The 23357-nt window shown below is 38.5% G+C and overlaps 1 protein-coding gene across 5 annotated transcripts in view; it reads right to left on the bottom strand.

The window, feature by feature from the left end:
- LOC108148742 (nucleolysin TIA-1) overlaps nucleotides 1–23357 on the bottom strand; it is a 98547-nt gene that overhangs the window by 40503 nt on the left and 34687 nt on the right. For all 5 annotated transcript variants that reach the window (XM_017275933.2, XM_017275931.2, XM_017275934.2 and 2 more), the window contains exon 3: nucleotides 2427–2514. In XM_017275933.2, coding sequence (XP_017131422.1) covers nucleotides 2427–2514 — 88 coding nt within the window. The remainder of the gene's footprint in view (nucleotides 1–2426; nucleotides 2515–23357) is intronic.

Genomic DNA, 23357 nt, shown 5'->3' with positions numbered 1-23357 from the left:
TTAAGCATAAGGTGTTGATTGATTTGGAAACTCAAAGAGACTTAATTATTTTGAAGGATTAGGAGGGGGATTACAGTTGTGGCGTAGATGCCAAAGGCATTACAATAATTGGGGCATTAAGTTTCTTTTGTTTTCATTTCAATAACTTACAATCGACTTTCAAAATGAGTAGTGTCTATGTCTCCGTCTCCGTCTCCGTCTCCGAAACTAAAACTAAAACCACAAAAACTTTCAGTTATGAAGAATTTTCCACACACACATCTTACTTGGTAAAGTTTGCACTCTTTACCGCAGTTTAAAAGTTAAGCCAGTTAATTAAAAAGAAGCTGGAGCCAAGGGCAGAATTGTTGTATAAATTTAGCTTCCTAAATGAAAAATCCACCCATGAGTGCTGTTAACCTGATGATGAAAAGTAGCTCAAGCCGGAGACGACAACATATTTGCGATTATTTCCCACGCGGGCACTCAAGGCATAAAGAGCAATAAATTAGGAGGCGAAGGCTGCGACGAAGGATACTCTGTTGTCCTGGCAGGAGGATGTCTTTGAAGCCGGCTCCTCGGGCCCCGAAGGCAGCAAAGAGCCACTTCAGGTGTAGTTGAAAAATGTAATTATTTCGTAGATTTGCGCTCGCTTAAAATAAACATGCGGAAAAACAGTATTTGCAGACGGCGGGTCGTCGGACAAACCGCTCCCAAAAATCCACCACAGCACATCAAAAGGCTAAGCCCTTAAAATATTAAATGAACGTTAGGCAATGCACAAAGAAAATCATTTTCTTAATTTAGAAACTACTGATTTTAGATTAATAACGTAACTAATTAAAAAGAAATACGTTTTTGATGCTGAAATATTTGTAGTAAAGTTTAGACAAAAGCTAAATACACACAACATTAAATAGATTTGTGTCTAGATTTAGAATTAACAGATTTTTAAAAATCTGCAACCCAATTTCAAATCAAACACCTTTTTGTTTCTGAAACATTTTTAGTGAAGTCTAGACAAACATTAAGTTTAGATAAACTTTAGAAGACCTATAGAATAAATATTTTTCTGTAGAGAACGAATATATCATATATATATTTATATGTTTAAAGATGAGAATCTCAAAATATATATGTGGTATACTTTCATTATTACGAAGAAGATGCTAGTAGATTTATACTAATTTATTTGGCAGAGTATTCTAAGTAAATGCGTAAAGTTCATAGTCTTCAATGTTTTAATGCTTAAAACAAATTTAAACAAATCTTTAGGTCCTTAAGAAAAAGTACTCAAAATATTAAATCAGTTTAAGGTGGGTTTCGAAATTTAAGGCACTTTGTCAACTTAACTAAATATTAAATTGATGACAATTTGAGTTCTTCTGAATGTTTTTTTTTCTGTGTGCACTCGAATAAATAGTTTCTGGCAAAATGAGCTCAACGTTTCTCAAAAGAACCGAAAGCAAATAGCGAGGGGCTGGAAGCTGGAAGGCGGAGGCGGAGTCGAAGGCTGATGCTCATTAATTAAGGAAGTGGCAACTGAAAAGCCTGCGAAACACGCTCCCTGGATATCTTTTTTTTGGTTAGTGACCTGATGAGCAGGCGCAACATTTCTGAGCCAGGCATAAAAATATATATATATATACATAGGCATCCCCACCTGTACTTGGGGTGTATGTATATAAATCAGTTTTATTTGCTTTCACTTGTTCTGCTCTAATATTTTTTTGGGCCACTCGACCGGCATTTGTTTGCCCCGGCGTCGACAGCTGCTTGTGGCTTTCAACTGGTCCCCATTGCAGTTTGTTTTTCTGCCCCCTTTCTGGGCTGCTCAAACAAAAAAGTCGAAAATTAAATTATTAATTTATTGCCCGTTGCTTGGGAGCGCCCACGTTTCTATGGTCCATTCACTCGTGGTTTTCAGAAGGCAGCTGGGAAAAAACAACAAAGCGAAACGTAAAACCAGAGAAATTCACGTTGCTTTGGCAGAAACATTTCGCGGTTTCCTTCGACATGCACCCTCTCGGCTGGCTAATTATTCATAAATTAGGCGCCGGTAGACGGGGGACTTCATTTGCCGTTTATTTGTTTATTTAACAATTTGCTGGGCCGGCACAAGTGCGGCAAAATGTTCTTTGATTGGAGTTAATGTGCTGACCGAAACAAGGATCGATGCTGGAAAAGGTTTTGTGGAGTGGGGCAAAGTGAGAGAAGCCGTAAAAACAATTTTATTAATTAGTAGACCGATCCTAATTATGAAATACGTTTGAGCATAATAAGTAAATGGAACAAATTCTTATTTTCAATGGAGAAAATAGGATATATTTAAGTTAGTCATTATAACTAACTTTAATTAAAATTGTTTGAGCATACTTAGTTAACGCATAAAATTCTTATTCTTAACTGAGAATAAGGATAATCTATAAACTTTTCCCGGTACTTACGATATTTCTCCGAATGGGGTGAATGCATCTTTCAACTGTTGCGTCTCGATTTCGGCACTCAGGTCGCCCACAAAAATGTGAAACTGTTCTGTAAAGACAAAAGGAATGGAGACAAATTCAGCGGCAATTAAGGATGTGCAGGAGTTAAACTATGGTAGCTTAGTTTTGCCACCGGCCGGCCAGACAAACCGCACTCGACTTCGGTCCAGGCAGACACTTCAGCTGGTGGGCCATGTGTGCCCGGCCAAGTGGCAACTACTGGCTGAAATCGCAACCTGCAATTGTCCCCCCTCCGTTTGGTCGGTGTCTGTTGCTGATTTGGGGCTTGACATTATCAAATGCCGCCTGTCACACCGGTTGCCAAGGACCTCCCCTCGGAATTGTGTCTCCAAGACCCAGAGCCCGTCACTCTCGTAGCCACTTTGCTTGCCGGCTATTTCGGCACTCCGGCTCTTCGGCATTCCGGCTCCAGCTCAGGACGAGAGCTTCTGGTTCCGCATCCGGTTGCAGCTGCAATCGCTGGGTGCCATGAGCTCAGGGCCGAGTTGCGAGTGCCAGGATCTAGCTGCCAGGTGGACACGAGTGTCATCACAAGTGCGCCAACGTGTCATGTTTGCATGCATGCGCTGCGAGCAAGTACAGACGAATGTCCCTAAATTGGTTTCCCCAACAAGATTTATCTCGAAGTGGTGATTTACGTAACAAAACATTCACAGTTTTATCACCATCCGATCGAAAAATCCCGTATTTCTTCTTATATGTTAAATATTATGTAAAGGAAACAAAACTTAACTTCCTACAGGTGTTTGTTCAACTACATATCTTCCAATACAAAAATCTCAAAGTTTTTATTATTTATTTATTATATTTGAACCCTAAAACTTAACTTCCAATTTTGAATCAAATTTGGCATACATTTCAAGTAAGATATGATATATAGAAACAGCTTATCATTTCACTTTTCTTTCTTAAAAAGTATAGTCGAACTTTTTAAAACTTGACAAACATTTTTTAGGGTATATTATACTTTTAGAAAAATTAAGACAAAATTGATGGTAAAAAATACAGATATTGCAAAAAAAAAATATTTATATAAATCTTCTGAAACATAAATTTAAATTTCCAGCAATTTACGTAATGAAAGACGATAAAAAAATATATATATAAAAATGTTTTCTTTAATAATGTACGTTTGTCAGTATAATTTATGGAGGCTTGCCTGTACCTAGGGCCGAATCAGCGGTCCTGGAACTGCTTTTCGGCTCGCGTCCGTGCCAAAATGACATAGTTTCGCATTACAAGGAAATTGCACTTGAATGTGCCAGTCAGTGGTGTATGACTGGTCCTATACGGCCACTTTTCCCACTTCCACCCACCGTTCGCCCACCATCCCACCTCATCATGTGTGCAGTGGAAACATAGTTGACAAATATGCCAAAAAAGAAAACTCCCCTAGCGACATGAATTACAATTCTAGTGGGTGGTTGTGTTTGGGTGGTGCGGTGGTGCTGCGCATCGTCCCGTAGCTGTGGATACTTTCATTTGTCCGTCCGCTTGTCCGCCGGAGCGACAGGAAGTTGTGCTAAGCGTCATTTCCGTTGTTTTGAGTGATTGCAATTGAGATACGGTTTTTGCGGTTTCTTTTTTCGGTCACCACTGGAAATCGCTGTCTCCCTTTTTTGGCCAACGGAGCACGTGTCGACGCTTCTCTTTTCACTTAAGCGGTTTAAATTGCACTCGACTCGGGTGTCTGCCTAATGTGCTGTAAAATGTGACATTAAAGATTCACTCAGAAAAATGTTCCAAGTCAATAAATATTTTACATTTTATTTTAACACTTTTTTGGGGTACAAACGAAAGCTAATATAGTCAGAGAACTGTATTGTTTAAAAGGGAGCTTTTAAATAAATTGTGGAATTTTTAGAAATAGCATTTTTAAGCTTTTTTTCAAATAAAGGTTTCTAATACTTCAATTGTATATTATACCTTATTAACAAAATTTCCTTTTTATAAATTCTGTGTGTTTCACGTTCTAATGAAAATAGATTACCTCAAGAATAGTATATAACTAAGATTATTTACCTTAATATTTTTATATGCTAACAAATCGATATCAACATTATTTAAAATTTGATAGAGCTAAAACCCGAATACACTTTACTCCCAAAACAATATTTGTTGCCGTGTAGGTCACGCAAAAAGGATTAAAGGGAAAATATTTGACTGGGTTGGGCATTCGAATGGAATGGAATGTTGCCATTTTGATGTTGACACTCAAATGCCTTTATCTCGGTGGTAATAAATTGTTCGGAAAATCCCCCAAATCAATCGCTGACCAATTTATTTTATGCAATCTCTGCATCTGACACATCCCTTTCCCCTTTCCCTTTTCCCCTTTCCCTTGCCCTCCCCTCTAGAAACCAAATGGAGCCAACAATTTATTGCCCTAACTAACAAAACTGCATCTGCAATCGCTGCGTTTACAAATCCCCAAAAACTCGTCCCGTCCCCTGACCTTTCTTCCCTCGAAAAACACAAACAAACCGCGACAAAAACAAATGCACATTAAATCTGCACCAGCTTCGAATTTTTGTTGGTTTTAGTCAATTGGTTAGTCGCAAAACAATTTGGACAGGGCATTTTATATGCCGGCGGCAGATTTTTCAGTTTTCTCTGTGGGGGCCGGGGCCCAATTAAGTTCCAGTCCATAAAATTTGCATCAAAAGGCGACCATTGACCTTTGGGCGTGTCCATAATTAAGAGCCCAAAAATATACCCATCCGGCGGGGCCTGCTGCTGCATTACGCACAGAGTTCCACAATTAAAGAGTCCCGGGCTCCATTAAAAGCCAACGGGCAGGGCAAATGGGCCAATGGGCAAAACGGGCCAACTTCCCATCATAAAGCAGCTGGCCAGAAGAATTCACAGCCAAACACCAGAGCACGAAAAGGAGCGAACATCAACGGCAACGGGGGGTCCGTAATTCGACATAAAAATATCGTAAATCTTAAATTAGAAATTTCGCACATTAAAAACTTGGAAATTGCATTTGGCTTTCTGGCTTCAACTTGGTCGTCCATTGGTATTCAGGCAAAATGCGAGATATTCAAGCGGAAAACATCCTAAAATCAACATAGGGAAAAATAACTGGATAAAGCCGAAACAACCATTTTTTTATTATTGTATTCATTGGAATAAGATAGACGACAGTCTTATATTGAGTATGTCATTCAGATAAACAAAGATCTAAAGGATAAAAAAATTGTAGAAAAAATTTAACTTTAATTTAAAACAGCGGTCTTAAAACATTTTCTTTGAATAAGTAAATTAAATTAAGTTAGAACGTAATTAATGTACTTACTAAGTTAAAAAGTTACGTGGTTGGTAAGTTATTTCCGTTAATGAGGCTCCAAATATAAAACACTAGCTTACAAAAAGTTCAAAAATATTAAAGTCAAAGCTCAGCTAAATTTTCTTCAAGTGCACAAGTATTTTGCCCTGATTCTGTGTATATTCCAATGTGTATATGTGTGGTAACAGAACGAAGCTCGAGCCAAGTCAGAAAGGAATCAAGGATCCCGGGCCTGGCCTGCATAAAGTCCATTGGCGCACATTTTTAATGAGTTGGACATAAAAAAGTTTTAGCTTTTGAAAAGCTGCTGTTGAAATGGAGCCAATGAAATCCACACAAACACCCCGATGTGCCTCGATGGCAAATAAGGGAAGCGAGCAAGACGATGGATGGATGGTCTGTGGGCCATTGTCTCTGCGGGATTTGAGTGTTGTCCTGCCTGTCGTGCGCTGTTTTATTGCATAATCGTGAGTCAATCAACGGCCAGAGGGAATTTTTGCCAGCTTTATCAAGCACCAACCAACCATCAACCCCCCGTTTCAGTTGATCACGCATTCGCTGGTTCGACCTTCATCAATGCACGTCAGCTAATAAATACGTGCTGCACTTTCCACTGGCTTCCCCAGAGAAAAAACGAGAGACCAAAAGGGGAATCGGTCCCCCATGCAATTAAATTTCACTTCAGCGTTACCAGTTCGCTTTAATTTGCCGAATTTAATTGAATTGCGAGCACATCAAATTGCGCATACGCCCCGTTGTACAAAAACACACAAACGACGACGAAGCGCGCGCTAAAAATTTCAAAAACATTGCATTGCGATAAAAATGTTCACTAATTTCGTTGAAATTATAGATTTGTATGGTAATGCGTTTCAATTTGCCGGCATTTCTAATTAATTTCCTGCGCTTTCCCGATTATCGAACCGAATTCAAATGATGAGGCATTAAACTAGGAGTGGCTATCTAAACTGCGATGGCCTCATTAGGGACTAAAAATTAGCGATCAATGGACAATCAATACATGTACCGACAAAGTACATTTGTACTGTTGTTTTATGATAATAGTTGTGTATATGAGGTTTGTTTATTAAAAATGCAAACAATTTACATAGTTTGTGTATTTGAACTTCGTGCTCAGTCTAATATTTTAATGATATTTTTATATTATTGTATTTATTGTTATTTATGAAACATCTTGTAAAAAAAATGTCTTAGTAAAATAGTTAATAATATACAGTTGTACGTTTCCCTAAGAAAAACGATCATAATAATTAAAGCTAAATTCATTTTAGAAGCTGTAATCAAAACTTTAGGTGGCCTTCTCCTTTCGCCCACTTGAACTCCTTTTTTGGCGTTTGTCCAATCCGGAGTGACTACAAATGTGGTTGAAATGTGCGCGAAAAGCGGCAAACCGCAAAAGTAGCTGAACAAACACAAATGTGCCAGGCCAAATCGACAGAGAAAAAAGCGATAAAATGGGTTGTGGAATGGAGGTAAACACTACTACATGTTCAACGACAAATGTGACGGACATGGACATGTGTATCCGTACCACCCCCGTCCGCCGCCCCCTCTTCCCCTCTCATCAACCACGGCAGAAAATGCAAAATGCAAATACAAATATAAACACAGATGCTAACTAACCACATCAACATATCTGGCTGTGTGTGAAGTTTAGACTGCTGTGCAAACATATGAAAATGGAGATTTCCACCATGGTCCGTTTTGATGTATTTTGCACGGAAATTATGTTACAATGCCACTCGTATTTGCATCGCATCCCGAAAAGCCGAGCAATTATGCCGAATAAATGTCTAACAGAGCCGTTGAATCGCTGTACAATTTTCATACGAGCCCTCGACATTGGAAATGCATGGGCTCTTGAATTAAATCAACAGCAACTCAAGCTGAAAATGCCGTGTACACAAGAGGTAGTATCCCTCGATTCAATTATAGCCCTGGGCAACGCATCTGCTGGATGAAAAGAGCCCTTGTCGCCCATTGTTGTTCGAAAATAATTCATGGCTCAGCCAGACAACTCCCATCGCCAAGCCTTACGGAACTTATAAATGCTGAAAGGCAACTAAATAAAGGCAAAGCCAAATATGGTTTAAGCTGGATAATAAAACTAAAAACTTAAAGCCAGGAGTGGTATCTTAAAGCATGGGCATTTTAATAAGGTCTGGTTCAATTAAACAGAAAATTTTCTTTTAATATACATTTTCAATATTTTCAATATTTTGTGAGCAAGTATTCATGGCTAAGTGTATTGCATTTCAAATTCTTCGTTATAAAAATCATTTTGATGTTAAAAATATTGCATTTCAATATTTTACTTATAATAGAAATGGTTGTTGAAATCAAAATGTTGTTTTACTGATTTTTTTTATAAGAGCAATTCAAATTATTTAAAAAGTATTTCATTTCAGGTTTTTACTAGTCATTTGTTTCTGAATGAAATTAATTAAAATATCAATTCATGCTAAAATAACTGCTGCAAGCATTGTAAATACTATATTTTATTGAAATTAAAAATAAAATATTTTTAAAGTTCATGCCCGTTTTCACTCCCAAAATCAAACGTTAAAACAGTTTAAATGATTCCACTTGCCAATAGTTTTGCGCCGGAACTACTGCTGCTGTTTATCAAAGTAAACTCTGCATTTTGGGACCCAAGTTTCCCTTTGTTGTTTACATTGTCAAATGGATTTGGAGCCGCCGTTTGCACCACCGCCGTTAAAAGCGAAGCGTAAAAGTGCCACAAAGTAAAGAGCGCAGCGGGAAAATCGCGGGTGGAGGGCTAAAAGCGAATGGATTAAAACACGTGAAGCACGCGACCTCAAAGCGCATTATTTGTTGTAAAAAAGTATTACACACTCACATTCACACACACACACACAGCCAGACTTGGGCAGAAACCAAATGGCAATCACACACAGAAACAGAGGGAAAAGGACTGCAACGAGCGGCAGGGAAAACCTAATAAGCTTTTGTGCAATTGCAAGCCATTGTGCTGCAGCTTTGCCAGGCCAACCCACAGAAAGCTAATTCAAACACCTGCCACAAAAGGTGGGAAAACCCCCTATATGTGTGTGTGTGTCTGTGTGTGAGTGAGCTGAGAATATGCAAACGTCGAATGCGCCGCTCCACACACAATGCAGAAAGTAAATGTAAAAAAATAGCAAAAAGCGAAAGGATTTTGCCAGCCGCAAATGCATGCAGCGCGTAACATTTAGCCTACCAGCGGTGTTGCAATAGATGGGTGGTGCAATAAGAGGGTGGTGCGAAGTGGTGGTGCATTAACACTTGCGTCAATAAGTATGCAATGCGCTGTGACATTTTTAACGCGCCCAACAGTGACAGCAGCAGCGCCAACAACAATGCTCCTCTATCTCCACTCCTTTCGCTCACCCTGTCGCCTTCTCTTCCACCGTCTGTTGCACAGAGAATCACGATAACAGTGATTCAAAGCAGGACTACACTGAGAAAAAATCAAACACAAAAATGTCACAAACAAAATTTGATTTAGAAAGGTATAAATAACTATTTTTAATAAATGAAAGTACGTCCATTTCAATTTCTGATATCTTTTTCATCAATTAAATACTTAACAAAATGTACAACCAATTGTATAAAAAATTTAAAATTTATATATTATTTTATTAGTTTCTTAAGGGGTTAATCAGCATCTTGATAGGAAACCCAAAAATCACTTGTACATATCCCTTTAAATCATATGAAATGCATTCAAAATATCTTAAGAATCTAACAAGAATGGGTAAATTCTTTCGATGTTTTACTTAAGTTTAATGTTTTTGTTAATAAAACAACGACACCTTTATTTTCAAAGCCCATTTACCATATCCAATATTTTTAAGTTTTATTGTTAAGCTTATTTAAATCTTTTACATATGCCTCGTATGACATATTTTTTCCCAGTGCATAAGCAGCATCAGTTGCATGGAGAATGTGTAAGCTTGTCAGTGTTTGTTGAGTGACAAAATTAGATTTAAATATGCCTCGCCCGCCAACGCCCCTTGGCGAAATGTCACCGCATGTCCTGCGCTTGCTCCTGGAAACTCACATCCCGATGAAAATGAGCTGTCGGCAGGGTGAAGTGTTTTTTGTCGCGCATATGGGACGCCAGCATTTTGCTGATTGTTTTTCATTTTTATTTTTATTTTATACAACGAAAGCGGCTGAAAGTTTTCACAGCGGCTTATATAAAAATCAATTCCCTTTTCCTATCCGTACGTACACGCTTATGTGAAAAGTTTTCCCATGAAACTTGAGTCGCTTTTTCCCCACACAATGGAACAATGGCAACAGCAATCCAGGGGGATTACTCATTTTCAATGTGATTATTTAGATGCGATAATTACGATGAAAGCCCTGTAAATTATTAAGAACTATTGATCGGATTTATTCTGCCCCTAAGCTGCACCGCTCATTAAAAACCACTTGGTTTGATTTTTTTTTGTTTCAGTGGCAGTTTTTTGATTTTGGCAACTGCTTCTTTCATTTCCGCCCATTGTCTGTCAATCGACTTGGATCGCCTGCCTTTGGATCCGCTGCCACTGTCTTTGTCATTATGAAACGTAAAACGAAAACGGTTTACAGTAATGCCAACACTTTGCCACCCTGCCAGTGTCTTTTCCTTCCCAACTTTCCACCTTCTCGTCGTCCTTGTCGTCGCCTGACATTGTTGTTAAATGAAGAAAGTATTTTTCAAATGCGAATTTCCGTTATGCTCCTCGCCCTCGACATGAAGACATTTTTGACTATTGTCTGCCGCAGCAGCGAGCTAAAGTAGAAGCTGAAGCAGTCGAAAACAGCAACAAAGTTGGTACACTCGAAAGAACTAAACTAAAGAAAGAACTATCTATGTATCTTTAAAATATATAATTTTATAATATGAGTTGAAGGAATATTCCGCTCAAAGAAATATTGCCAAATACAATAATTAAATCTGATGTGAAGCTTTGGATATTATTAAATTTAATTTTCAACTCATAGGCACCTAAGAAAATAAGAACTGGAATCAGTGAATGTACATTTTAGGGCCTATATTTTAAAAAGTTTTTCCACAAGAAAGAATTTACTAAATTTTTGACAGCCAACACCTTATAAAAAATGTTTAATAAAGTTATTAAAATGTTTAAAATGGCGCTTAAAATAATGTCAATGTAATGTCTTTATTTTCTGTGTACAAAACTATTGCCAATGACAACGAGAACGATAAGGATAACGAAAGACGATGAGCACGACGCTGATGATGGCAAGCGTTTCCGCTTTTGTTGTTGTCACCGTTGTCATTGTCGCATTTGTTGTTGTCGTTGTTGGTGTTGATGTTGTTATTGTCCTGGTTGCTGTGCGCGGAACACACAAAGCATTGAATGACATTATCCTTTATTGCTTATCCCACGCCTGGCTCTGTGTCCCTACAACATTGCCACGCAAAATGGACGAAGGAACTGTTGAAACGCGGGTTCAGGGGGCGAAAAGTCAAAAGGGCATACGCGGCGTATGCGTAATATTAACTAGGACTTGCAGGCCAAGTGGTGTGTGTGTGTGTGGGGTGAAAAGATCGAGGGCCAGCCGCATTGTGTCCACCAGGACAAACTTTTTCATTTCCCCGCGGAAAAATTTTCAAAAAATTTCATTTCCCAACGACTGAAGGAAAAACTTTGCACCAAAGACATAGAAACTAGTTAGGAGAGCGGATATGAGTCGAAGGGTAGGGGGGGAGGGTTGGTGGAAAGGCGGGCCAACAAAGCTGAAAAAGTCATGTCGTTTCCCTACCCACACCCACTTATACACACACAGAATCATTTCACGAAATAAAGTATTCAAATAAAATATGCTAAAATCTTTGAAGCACTTCAAATAGCAAAAAGTAGAAAAAAAGAACCCAAACGAAACGAACAAAAAGAAAGAACACCACACAGAAACAGTCGAAAACTTTTGTAGAGAAAGGGATAGAGAGAGTGGGAAAGCCAGGGAAAGCAAAACTCCGCATAAAAGGCATCGAGAGAAATAACGAAATGGCAGGCGAAATGGCAATAGCCAGGCACAAAAAGTAAATATCGTTTATGTTGTCATAACGCGCAATGCCCTGCAGGCTCCACCACCCATTTTTTAAGGGCCCGCACCGCCCAAAACTACCCCAAACCACCCACAGATTGAGCTCGGTGCGCCACAGCCTTATCATTTGAATTTTCCGGCGACGTGTTTGTCGAGCTGGAGCCGATAAAGATGCGATAAAGTGAGAACAAGTTGTGTGGGCCAGCCGGGGAAAAGTTTTGACCGAATTCTGACTTTTGCCCAGCTGGACTGGACGGACATCATTCGGCCAGCAGAATTGGCAATTTGTGTAAATTATTGCCTCAACTTTTTTCGCTCTGGCAAACTTTCCCTCAAATTAATAAGATGTTATAGGAGAAGTCATTTGATTATTTCAAACGTTTGACAACATCTACCAAAACGACCCCTTTTAGTACAAACCATTTTACAAGCATACTTAATTAAGCAGAAACGTTTCACAAAAGTTTCGCCCGAAAATTGTGTTAAAAATTCATATTTGCTTCGGAATTTGTTCGCCGTCCGCATACACACACATGTAAAATTCACAGCTGTTAGATTTAATTTGACTGCAAATAATATATGTTATGAACAAGGCGGGTGTATTTGTCTTGCTGGTGGTAAAACTTGGCTAAAACTCAAACACTCGACACTTTGGCAACGGCAAACGAAAACTGTTAACGGAAATTTTGTGTAATGCCCGGCAGGCGGCAGAATTTATGCATTTTAAATGATATGCGAGAGGAGTTTTGGTTTTGCATGGAGGTGGAGGCGGCTGCAAAAATATTTGGTTTTGCCAATGTGTCGGCGCTCTAGCGGAATAACCAGCCATGTTTGCATTTCAACAAAATGCAGCCAACTTTTAGGCGCAAATTGTCGGCAGATTATATTGTCCTGCCTGTCAGAATGCATCTATGTGTGTGTATGGGTGTGTGTTAGTGTGTGTTGGTATGTGTTCACTAATGCTGCGGCAAGTCTGCTGGAAATTATCCACACGCCGGACGATTTTCCATCGCAGTTCCTGAATATTTGTTTTTCATTTTTATTCCCTTTTCTTTTAACTCTGTGTGCTTTCAATTATCATTGTTTTGATTATTATTTTAATGTTTTGCACAAACATTTAAGCTCATCCCAATTCTGTTACTCATCTGCATCTGCTGTCACATTTTGCCTGAGCTCCCTTTTATTTTGTGATGATGTTCGTTGTCGCCTTTGTTTCGATATTATTTATTGTTTCATATAGTTTTGCGGGACACAAACATATCACCATACTTTGTTCTCGTATTTAGGAAATAAATCGTGAGTGGTTTGTTCGAATTTAAGAGGTTTAATTTGTTTTCTATTTATTTAAAAAAAATTATTTTGAATAATAATTCTAATTTATTCAATAGTAAAATGGGTTATAGCGATTATTTAATGGGCGTAGGGTACATAAAATAATATTCTTTAAAACAAATATCGATTTTAAACAGAATTTTCCCATTTTTAACATCCATGTTCGCTATGACTAGGCTACTGCCTTAAAAATATTTTATTTCAGTGACCAATTCCTTCGCACCTGCTCCACATGTCACTGAAATCACTTGATGCGTTATGTAATGCAATGAAGCGTTATGTAATGCACGACCAACAGTTGTGGGTCTCATTTCCGAAAAAATCCTTTTATTATTCTAGGTTTATATTGTCCCTCTATTGACGCTTTAAACGTGACATTCGTTTTTTCCTTCGCCCACGGATTATTTTCCAAAAGGGACCGCCACTTCCTGTAGCTGCCTCGTCAAATTGTCATATCGAATTGAGCTGGCCAACAAGCTGCATTGATTTTTGCTGCCCCGGCAATGTCCTGGTCACGTTCATTGTGCAATCGCGGCAATAACGTTCAATTTGTCCGAGCCACAACAAGTTGCAAGGAAAATAACTCAAAACCAGGACAAAGTTGTATCGATTCGGGAAATTTAAATTTGTGATTGTAATTTAATTTTAGTTACATATGAAACCAAAAGAGAAGTAGTGATGTTTTAACCTAGCTTAAACTAAAGAAATATTTCTAACTGAACTATATATTATAAATAAACCTAAAACAATAATTAAGGAAAGTAAACATTTTTCAGAATATATTACTACTTGTCTGAGGATAAAAAGTGCCAAGATCTTCAACTGTCTATATCACTTACCATCATTGCAGACAACGTGTCGTATGCGCAACGCAAACGCATGCAAGTGTAAAAATATATTCGTGCATATTGCCAGAACCCCCATTCTCAATCACCGACCACCCTTTTAGCCAACTTTAAGTCGAGCCAAGGCAAGCCACATTTATTGATGTCTCAATTTCCTTTGCCAAATCACCTATTACAAATCGACAGGCAGCTTTGTTGGTTCTTACAATTGCTAGTGATGGTGGTGCAGCAATTCGTACAAATTTGGCTGGCAAATAAAGCGCCTGGAAAAGTAAAAATTACCCTTCTGGCTGGTAATGGTTGGCAATTTGTTTGGCTCTTGCCGTTGCCATTTTGGCCATTGCACAAACTGCAGATACGTGTGGGTGGTTCTTAGGGTGCTGGTGCTGGTGATGGTGTGGTTGCTGGAATGGGTTTGTTTGCAACACTCATTTGAGGTGGAATTGATAAGAGCCGCCTTTTATGCCTCATTTCCAATAGTTTTAAGAGCTCCCCATTCACTGATAGCAGTTTGATCATTCCATTACAGCTCGCTGCAGCTTCAAGCAATTTGCCACAAATTTCAATCAAACGTGCTCGCTAAAAAGTTGCCATAAGTTGCACCACCCACTCAGGTGGCACTGTTACGCCCCACTCGCTCCACCGCTCACTCCCACCACTTTTAGCTAACAAACTTTTACATTAAGACATTAGCGGAAAAGTTTTTTTTTTCATTCTCCTCGCTGTTTGCGATTTTTCTCTCATTCGGCTGCAGCTGCAACAACTTTCGCCCCAACTAATTTCTTATTTGTTTGGCTCTTGCGGTGCAGCGTGGAAAACTGCGAGGAAAACTGTGCGAGGAAAAACTGGGATGGGACTGCCATGTGGCAGCGACTGGCCGGCAAATGGAGTGCTCCATTTTCATTTGCTCCCACTCCCTGGCCAGCGGGATATTGCACATGAAAAACTTTTCGTATTTTCATTGGCTTTGATTCGGTTTTGCAAATGGCTTACCATTGTTGAGGAGTCGAGAGTTAAGAGCTGATTGGATGATCTTTCGATGGCCATGCAGTCTTAATGGGGAATGGGCTTGCAAAATGGGGAATGGGAAATGGGGAATAATGCTAATGAAGCCAGCTGCGCAACGGATTCAATTTAAGTTTTGCCTAATTATGCGGATTTCTTTGAATTACTTAAAATGCAAAATATTATTCTTAACAGCTGCTTCTGATTATCCTAATTGTTTATGTATTGAGAGCGAGACCAAAGCTATTAAAACAAGTAATGCAAACTATTTAATTTGTTGTCTTTGCTAAAGTCAAAAAGAGTATTGTTTTGAAGCGTTTTAAGTTTGTAACAATGTAAAATTTATAGTGCTTATATATGTATTAAATTTAATGTTAATATAATTTTAAGCTATTATTTACTCTGAATACTTTTCAATACTTTTGAACATTTTAGAATTTTTTGTTGTACCTAATTATGAAACAAATAAAGCAACATTCTAAAAATTGTGTTCAACCCTCAAAATAATGCACTTGACTATTATTATTAATGGTAAGTTCTTTGTTAGAGGATTTTATTAATTTAATTTTTTTTCTAGAAGATAATTATTAGAGGAGCTGCATTTTTTATGCCGGTTAAGTGTCGTCTTGTTTCCTCACTAAAGTCATTATTTTTAGCATCTAAAAGAGATCAAATCAGAGTCCTTCAACCTTCTAAGCTGCACGGGCTGATCCATTTCATCCGCAGATATAATTTCCTCTCCATTTCCCACCAACCGCAGCCTTGACATTTCCCCCCCTCCGCAGCACTTTTAAAATGCAAGACGCGTTAATGGCAGTCCGGGCAGCACCTGTGCTACATTGCCGGTGCAAAAAGGGTGGGCAAAGGGCGAAAAGGGAGCAAAAAGGGGCCAAGTGATGGTGTCCACGTTATGGCTCGCTGCCTTTTTGCACCACTGCAACGCACTTGGCTGCGCTACGCAATTTCCGTTTCCCGTTGCGCAGGACCAGGACCAGGGCAAAAGGCAGACAACTGCAGGATAACATCCCGGCCTCATCCTCATCCTTTGGCAGCCATTTGGCGCACAAACAATCCGTTAACACTTTTCTGCGCTGCTCTTTCCTCTTCTATCTTCTCCCTCAACTCTTGGCAACTTTGTGCCGCTTGTTTCGGGGTTTCCGGGCTGGTGAAAACTCCTGTTGCTGTCGCTGACGCGACTCCAGGTTGTAAATTTCCATTAAATGTGCATTTTTGTACAAGTTTTTGAATTAAACTTTTTTGTGCCCTGGCCATAGCTCAGCTGAGCTGGCAAGGCAAAGTAACTGCCGGGCTTTTAGCCCGCTGTGCGTCTGGCAATCTTGGCCAACGCCATCAACCGCTTGGCCGAAAAAGTTTGCTCGAAACTGAAACAAGTTCATTTCCGAGGGTCTCATTACTTTGCCAATTGCAGCAGATACGTTACGAGTATCTACACGGCAAGTAACAAGCAACCAAATCTGTTAAATGTGGCTTACATTAATTGAAAATGCTTTTTTAGAGCAGATGAATACTCAATAGTCAAGATTCTTTTTAAAAATTACCAGAATCAAAGGAAAATATAGGCACATTACGTAATTACAACTAATTTCAGTTAATTAAACCGATATTTTAATGTAAACTCTTTAATACAGTATTTAAATAAAACCAAAATATTCTAATTTATGTATTCCTTTACAAGTCAACCAAAACCAATTTAAATGGAATTGCAATTGGAATTGCAATATTGTATCTTTGAGTTTAGTTTTTATTCGAAAATATTTATATAAATATTATTATTAAAACAAATCAGTAAATAATCATTTTAAATTAATGGCATTTGAGTTGTGGTAAAAGGTTAAAGTTAAATCAACAAATTTGCCGATAAAAACGATATTTGCCTAATGAACTAACTTTAAGCTTCGCCTATATTTGTTTCTGTCAAATTGGAATTTTTTTTTAAAAACAAAATCTGAAAGAGATAATAATTTTTAAGACGTGAAGGAAAATATGGTACTTCTCAGAAGGAATCAAGCATAAGTATAAAGTAAATACTTAATTACATAAATTATAAATAATATCCCTTTCATGACTCCGAATAAGTTTTCTTAGCTTGTCTAATCTCTGGTCTGAAATTTGTTAAGCTTTCGCTTTCAGTTGCAGGCGAATGTTATAATTTCACACACCGCCCACCAATTTTTCTGGGCACCACATCCATATCCTGAACCTTATCCCCATCTACCATATCCACAGCTGCATCTGTCGCTGGCTGGGCGAGTCATAAAAATCTCACGAAGGGTCAGGCTAAGTGGGACACTTGACCGGGGTTCAGGGGATTCCCAGTGCGGTGGCATGCTATTATTTTTAGAATATGACCGAAACATGCAAAAGATTTCTAGCTAGCAGTTTGCCAAGGGCTCTGGCGAGAAAGAGAGACAATGCAGCCATGCAGCTTGACACTGAAAAATGTGAAAATTATGCAGCAAACATTAAAGAAACTATGTAAATTGGCCGCTGCTGCTGCTGCTGCTTCTGCTGGGGGGCGTGGCCTCCCGTTTCCCCTACTATTATAAAATTTGATTCCCCCGGCAAGTATGACTTGCACGCCTAATGGTTTTAATTAAGCGACTGCAACTCCGAGTCGTGAGTTGCATGTCATGCATGAAATTCATTAGGTTTCCAGCCGACGTCTGCTTAGTGTCATACTACTCCGGACTCCCGCTGTCGAGTCGCGCTTTTCCAGCTTCCTTTGATATACTTATACATGGCATTTTCTTAAGCAAAAACTTTGCTGGCAACTAAAACCAAACTTGACATAGTTTCGGCAAAAACTGCAGCTAAAAACTTACTTAATTTCCACCAACTGCACTTACTCTGCGCCAACTGTCGCCCGAGGAAGTGGCGATACTATTTCTTTTTCACCAGCCACACGGAGCAAGTATACTTGTATTCGATGGTATATGCTTTATAGTTATCAGATATTTAAAAAAAAATTATTATAATTGGAAAAATCGAATGTGATTTTCAATAAATACTCTATTAACAACTTTACTTAAATCTTTATGATTTTAAAAAATGTGAAAAATATTATTCGATATTATATTATTATTATATTATTACAGAGATATATATTCTAGATAAACAAAATACTATGAATAAATGGTACTAACTTATATTTCGTTTATATGCTTATAAATTTACAAGTTTTCTAAAAACTCAATTATATAATGAGTACTACAATAAGATTGCACTAAACATTCCATTTTACAATCTGTTAAAAATATTAATGTATTCACTGTGATCAGTGTATCCGTACTTCTCGCACGACCCGCACCACACACACACATGGCACTCTTATTTGCATAGTTAGTCAAGTTTTCTTGGGCCCAAAGGGATGACCAAAAATTGGGGTCGGTGGCTAAGACAGTGGCAACTGCTGCTGCTTCCCGCATGTGAAGAGTCCACTCACTTTGACACTACTTCAACAGGCAAATAAACATGGGGACGGGATCGGGGACATTGCTGCTGCCGTCTTTTATTTATCTTTGACACTTGCTAATTTTTGTTGAGTTGTTGATGAAAATATTTTGCCTGGCAAGTGTCAACTTGTTAAGTTGTTAGTTAAGCAACCAAATACAACGAATTTGACTTGGTTGTCGGGGTGTTTGAGCTTGAACGTCGACTGTCACTCGCATTTTGCACCAGAAATTAGCCCGTTAAGAAGTGGAATTCCACTGACGAGGAATTTGGGCTGGCAAAGTCAAAGCAAAAACTACTACAAACAGTGGATGAAATGATGCTGAAATCTGTGCCACGCTCTAATGATTGTTCATGTCAACAATTTGCAAAACTAAATGAACACATTTTGGAATCATAAATTATGCAATAGCACGGAGCAGCTACCAGCTAGCATTTGCACCGCAAACACACACATGTGTGTGCTAGTTGCCAGTCCTGCCAGTTGGCAGCAACTTGTTAGTCAACTATGAGACTCGGCTTGGCCATAAAACACAAAATACTAAACAGAACACAGAAAACACAAAACACAAAACGGCAGCGACGGCAAGACACGGAGCCTGTTGAAGCCAACATGGCATACTGACAACATGTGTTCTGAGGTGAAGCTTATAAATAAATTATTGATAAGCATCTGGCATAGAGGAAACGTCAAAAGTTGTATGCTAAAATAAGCACACTGAGTTAGTGACGTGGCAAACTGGTTGTTTCTTGTTGTTGTCCTAGCTGTGCGCTGGCTTTTGAATTTTTAAATGCATTGAAATTACTGCGGGAAAATCTGAGTAAGTGGGATGAAAATTTAAATTGCACACTAGCCGGGAAAAAACAAGGCGAAACGAGGGCAAACTTTTTGCAAGTTTGTTGCGCATTTTTAATTAATTTTCTTGCCTTCCTCGCAGCGCCCAAAGGTATGCTATAGAATTTTTCGCGCGGGCTTTTAGCCATATTTAAAAGGCTCATGAAAGTGGGTGTATGTGTGTGTGTGTGTGAGTGGGGATGTGTGTGCGATTGTGTGCGGTGCATTGACATGTCAATAAGAAATGAAAATGAATATGAAGTTGTGTGTGAGCGCTGTCCGCTTGCCTGCCAGCGTTCTGAGCTTCGAAGGCGTTGCAATTAAAATTTGAAGACAAATTAAAAACAGCAAGCTAAAGGATTGCGCTTAAAGAAAAAAAGTCTGCTAGCCAAAAATTCATAAAAAATATAAATTTATTAAGATTCATTAAAAAGACTTTTTTTAAATAATTTAGTCCTTACATTTTTAGAGCTTTAACAATAACATCTTCATTTTAATGTGTATAACAAAAGAAAAACTATAATTTAATTGAGTTTCCTTAATTTAAAAGCACTCAAGTCCACTTATAAATCACACCGCTTCATGAATCGATTAAATTGACTAAATAAAAATGAGCCAAATATAAATCTTATTAAAAAGTCCCATCTGCCCTTTTTTAATGTTAATTATCACTTATTTTTGTTGAACCACTGAAATGAGATATTTTTTTCCAATTTGTATCATATTTTTTTTAGTGCACACACGTAAAACTTGCAAAATACTGAAGGAATAAGCCAAGGAGCGATAAGAGTCAAAAGATTTGCACTTGGCTGCTGATTGCAGTTCCCGACTGGTGTCCTCAATTTGACATTTATGGGAGCGCAGGCAAGCGATTCTTAATCGAAGCAACTGTGATTCCTTTCTTGGCAATTGTATGTGCTGCTACGATATAGCATTAAAGTTCGTATATACACATATATGTGTATAGTAGGTGTGTTAGTCAGGATCTTGGCCCACAGGCCAAGGCAAAGTTTGACATCGTCCCGTTCGAGTGAAACTTTTAATTAATTTATTTTGCCCAACATTCATTTTGTCTCGCTGACGACGTCTGTTTGCCTGGCAGCGCCTCAATAAATGCTTTTGCCTTGACCATAAATGATTTATTTGTTATTTATGCGTGCCATGTTGGACAAGTGATGGCTCCTTCCTTCGACGGCACAATCAGTCCAGTCAAACAGCTTTATTTAATGTCAAAGCAAACATGCTGTCACGGCTTCACCGCTCTCCAGTTTGTGCACTTTCAAAAATTGTCTTAAAATTTTAAAAAAAATCTATAAAAAGTGAAAATAACTAGCTCTTTGTCTAATACAGCTAGAAATAATAACTACTTTGGTAAATATCATGGGAAGTTCTTCAAAGTTGTTTGTTGATTATTTCATTCTTTTTTTGTCGGCTTTTTATATTCATAATTTTTTTGTTGAAAATTAATTATTTAATTCTCATATTAAAGTCTTACTAGAAAAGTTTGTTGATATAAAAAATGTATTAATTTTTCTTTTTTACCATAGCAAATGAAGGACCAAATAATTAAATGTGCATATTTTCTTTTACATGTTCTCATATTATTTCAATTTAAGGTCATCACAATTTTCTCAGTGTACCTTTGGCCCACTCTGTCACCTGGAAAATGCCGCTTCATTCTCTTCATTTCCCAAACCCATTTTTCGCAACTGCCGCTGCTGCGTTTTTAATTTGCACATTGCGGTCGGCGGGGAGGATTGCGCGCGCATTTAAACGATTTTCGGTTAATTATACGCCGTTACATAATGACATTTGCGCAGGGCTGCGCCCACAGCGAATGCCCGCCCACTCTGCCATTGGGCTCGGCTGGGCTGTGCTGTTAACCACCGAGCTTCCTGACGGCCAACCGACCGGCTTCCATTTCATTTCAAGTGTCTTGCGCTGTTTGTTCAGCCTGCGATCCGCTCGCTGGTTTGCATTCCTCGCGGTTTCATTACCCAGCCACAGTTGCCGTTGACAGTTAGCCACCACCCACAGTGGCTCCCACTTACACCCCCCACTCCAATTTACATCCACTGCCAGTTCATAAATAGCAGCATATCCCTCTGTTCATTGATATGTCATCTGTGGGCCAAAGGCCTCGAAAGACAATCACTGGAGATGAAATGCGTGTGTCAGATTGCAGAGCATACCAGAAAGGAGTGGCGTGCAGTGCATAATGCGGTGCCATTCCAAATTATATATATGTTTGAATGCTATGGAGAATCCAGGCAAGGGTATTATATACAATACAGTTTTTTTATTTTTAACCAGAAAAACCTGAGTCTTTCAGCAGAAAAACTTTAAGAACTTTTTATTACAGAACATATATTCTGTTGGTATATTCTGATTAATAAAATACATTATTAACACAATTTTTCACAAAAATATTTTTGGAACATGAGTTGTAACTTTTTCAAATTTGGCCAGAAAAAAACTTGAGTCTTTCAGCAGAAATAGTTTAAAAACTGGTTATTACAAAGCATACATTCTGTCTAGTAAAAGTAATAACTTCTGATGATGAAAATATTTTTACAAATATATTCTTTTAATGTTGTTGTTGTATTTATTGCTTTAAAATGCAAACATTTTATTTACAAAGAAATTCGAGAATAGATGTGGGTTCTCTTGTTTGCAATTATTGAATTTAATTATGCTTTTGTGAAAATTTGTAAATTACAATTATATTCGCATTTTCTTTGTACAAAAAAATACACGGGCTCCCCTCAATAACCATTCGATGTTCGTTGTTAAGCGAACATCACCGCAGAAACCATAAAACTAACAAGAATTTAACTTAAATACAAATTAAATGCACCAGGGAAATCGCGCAAAAAACTGCACGAACAGCTAACAAAACTTTGTGTTGGTCAATTGTATTCTTTTTATCTTGTAATGGTGGCGGAAAAATATTAAATTACAAGAAGCGGGAAAACAAAAAGCAAAGACAATAACACCAGCAACTATTTACCATATTCCACTCGATGAAAAAGATGCAATTATTGTTTGTATATGGAAGGGCTGAACACACACACACTCACACACACTCACAAACTGGATACGTGTGTTTATGTATTTAAATTCAATTAATAATTAAGGTGTAAATGCATTTGCATGCTGGTTAATTAAATTTGTGCGGCTTTATTAAAGGAAATTACGAATTTTAATGCGGCAACCACCGCAAAACCATCACTCGCAATAACAACGGCCGCGATCAAAGGACGGCGTATGGCTGCGGGATAATGTAAATTCCGGATTCGGATTCCCACCAGCTGTTTGCCAGCGAGCTTAAAGCCAGTTTGAGCAAACACTTAAAGCCTCGAGTGGATGTGGATGTGGATGTGGAAGCTGTGATGTGGATGTGAATGCCTGGATACAGGATACACAGAGGCGCATCTATAAATATTTCATGCGTTGCACTGCAGTCATTATGGCATTCATTAAATATAGAGTGCACGACATCCATACAGCAGTACTGTACTCTATATATATCCACCCACAGATATGGAGCGTCAACTAAAACCGCCTCGCATCCATAAATCTCCACCAGGCTCTCGTCCTCATGGCCATGCCACCATTCCACCATGCCACCACTCTTGTCAGTAGTTATTCATATAAATATACAGTGGGGCCACAATGGCAGCGACTCAGTCGTGGTGTTAGTGTATTTCTGATTTGTGGTCTGGCAGCTTAACCAAAACTGCATGCATGTAAATTTATTTGTGCTCATTTTTGTTGAGGACCCCCTTCTTATCCCTTCCCGCCGCCACGCTTACATATGTCAAAATATTCAATTTATGCAGCGGCAGAAACAAAATGAGCCCACAAGAACCGAGGGGTTTGAGAAGAGTGGGTGGTATGCTCACACAAGACCAATGAGCCCGAAATGTCAGCCCTTATTTGGCGTGTTCCTATTTCGAATTTCCCGCTTAATAATGCTGCATTTATGTTGCTTTGTGCGACTAGTA

The sequence above is a fragment of the Drosophila elegans genome, unplaced genomic scaffold (assembly GCF_018152505.1).
Source record: "Drosophila elegans isolate 14027-0461.03 unplaced genomic scaffold, ASM1815250v1 contig_476, whole genome shotgun sequence".
Lineage (NCBI taxonomy): Eukaryota > Metazoa > Arthropoda > Insecta > Diptera > Drosophilidae > Drosophila > Drosophila elegans.
The sequence above is the reverse complement of the archived record's forward strand: the minus strand, read 5'-3'. Positions and strand labels throughout refer to the sequence as shown.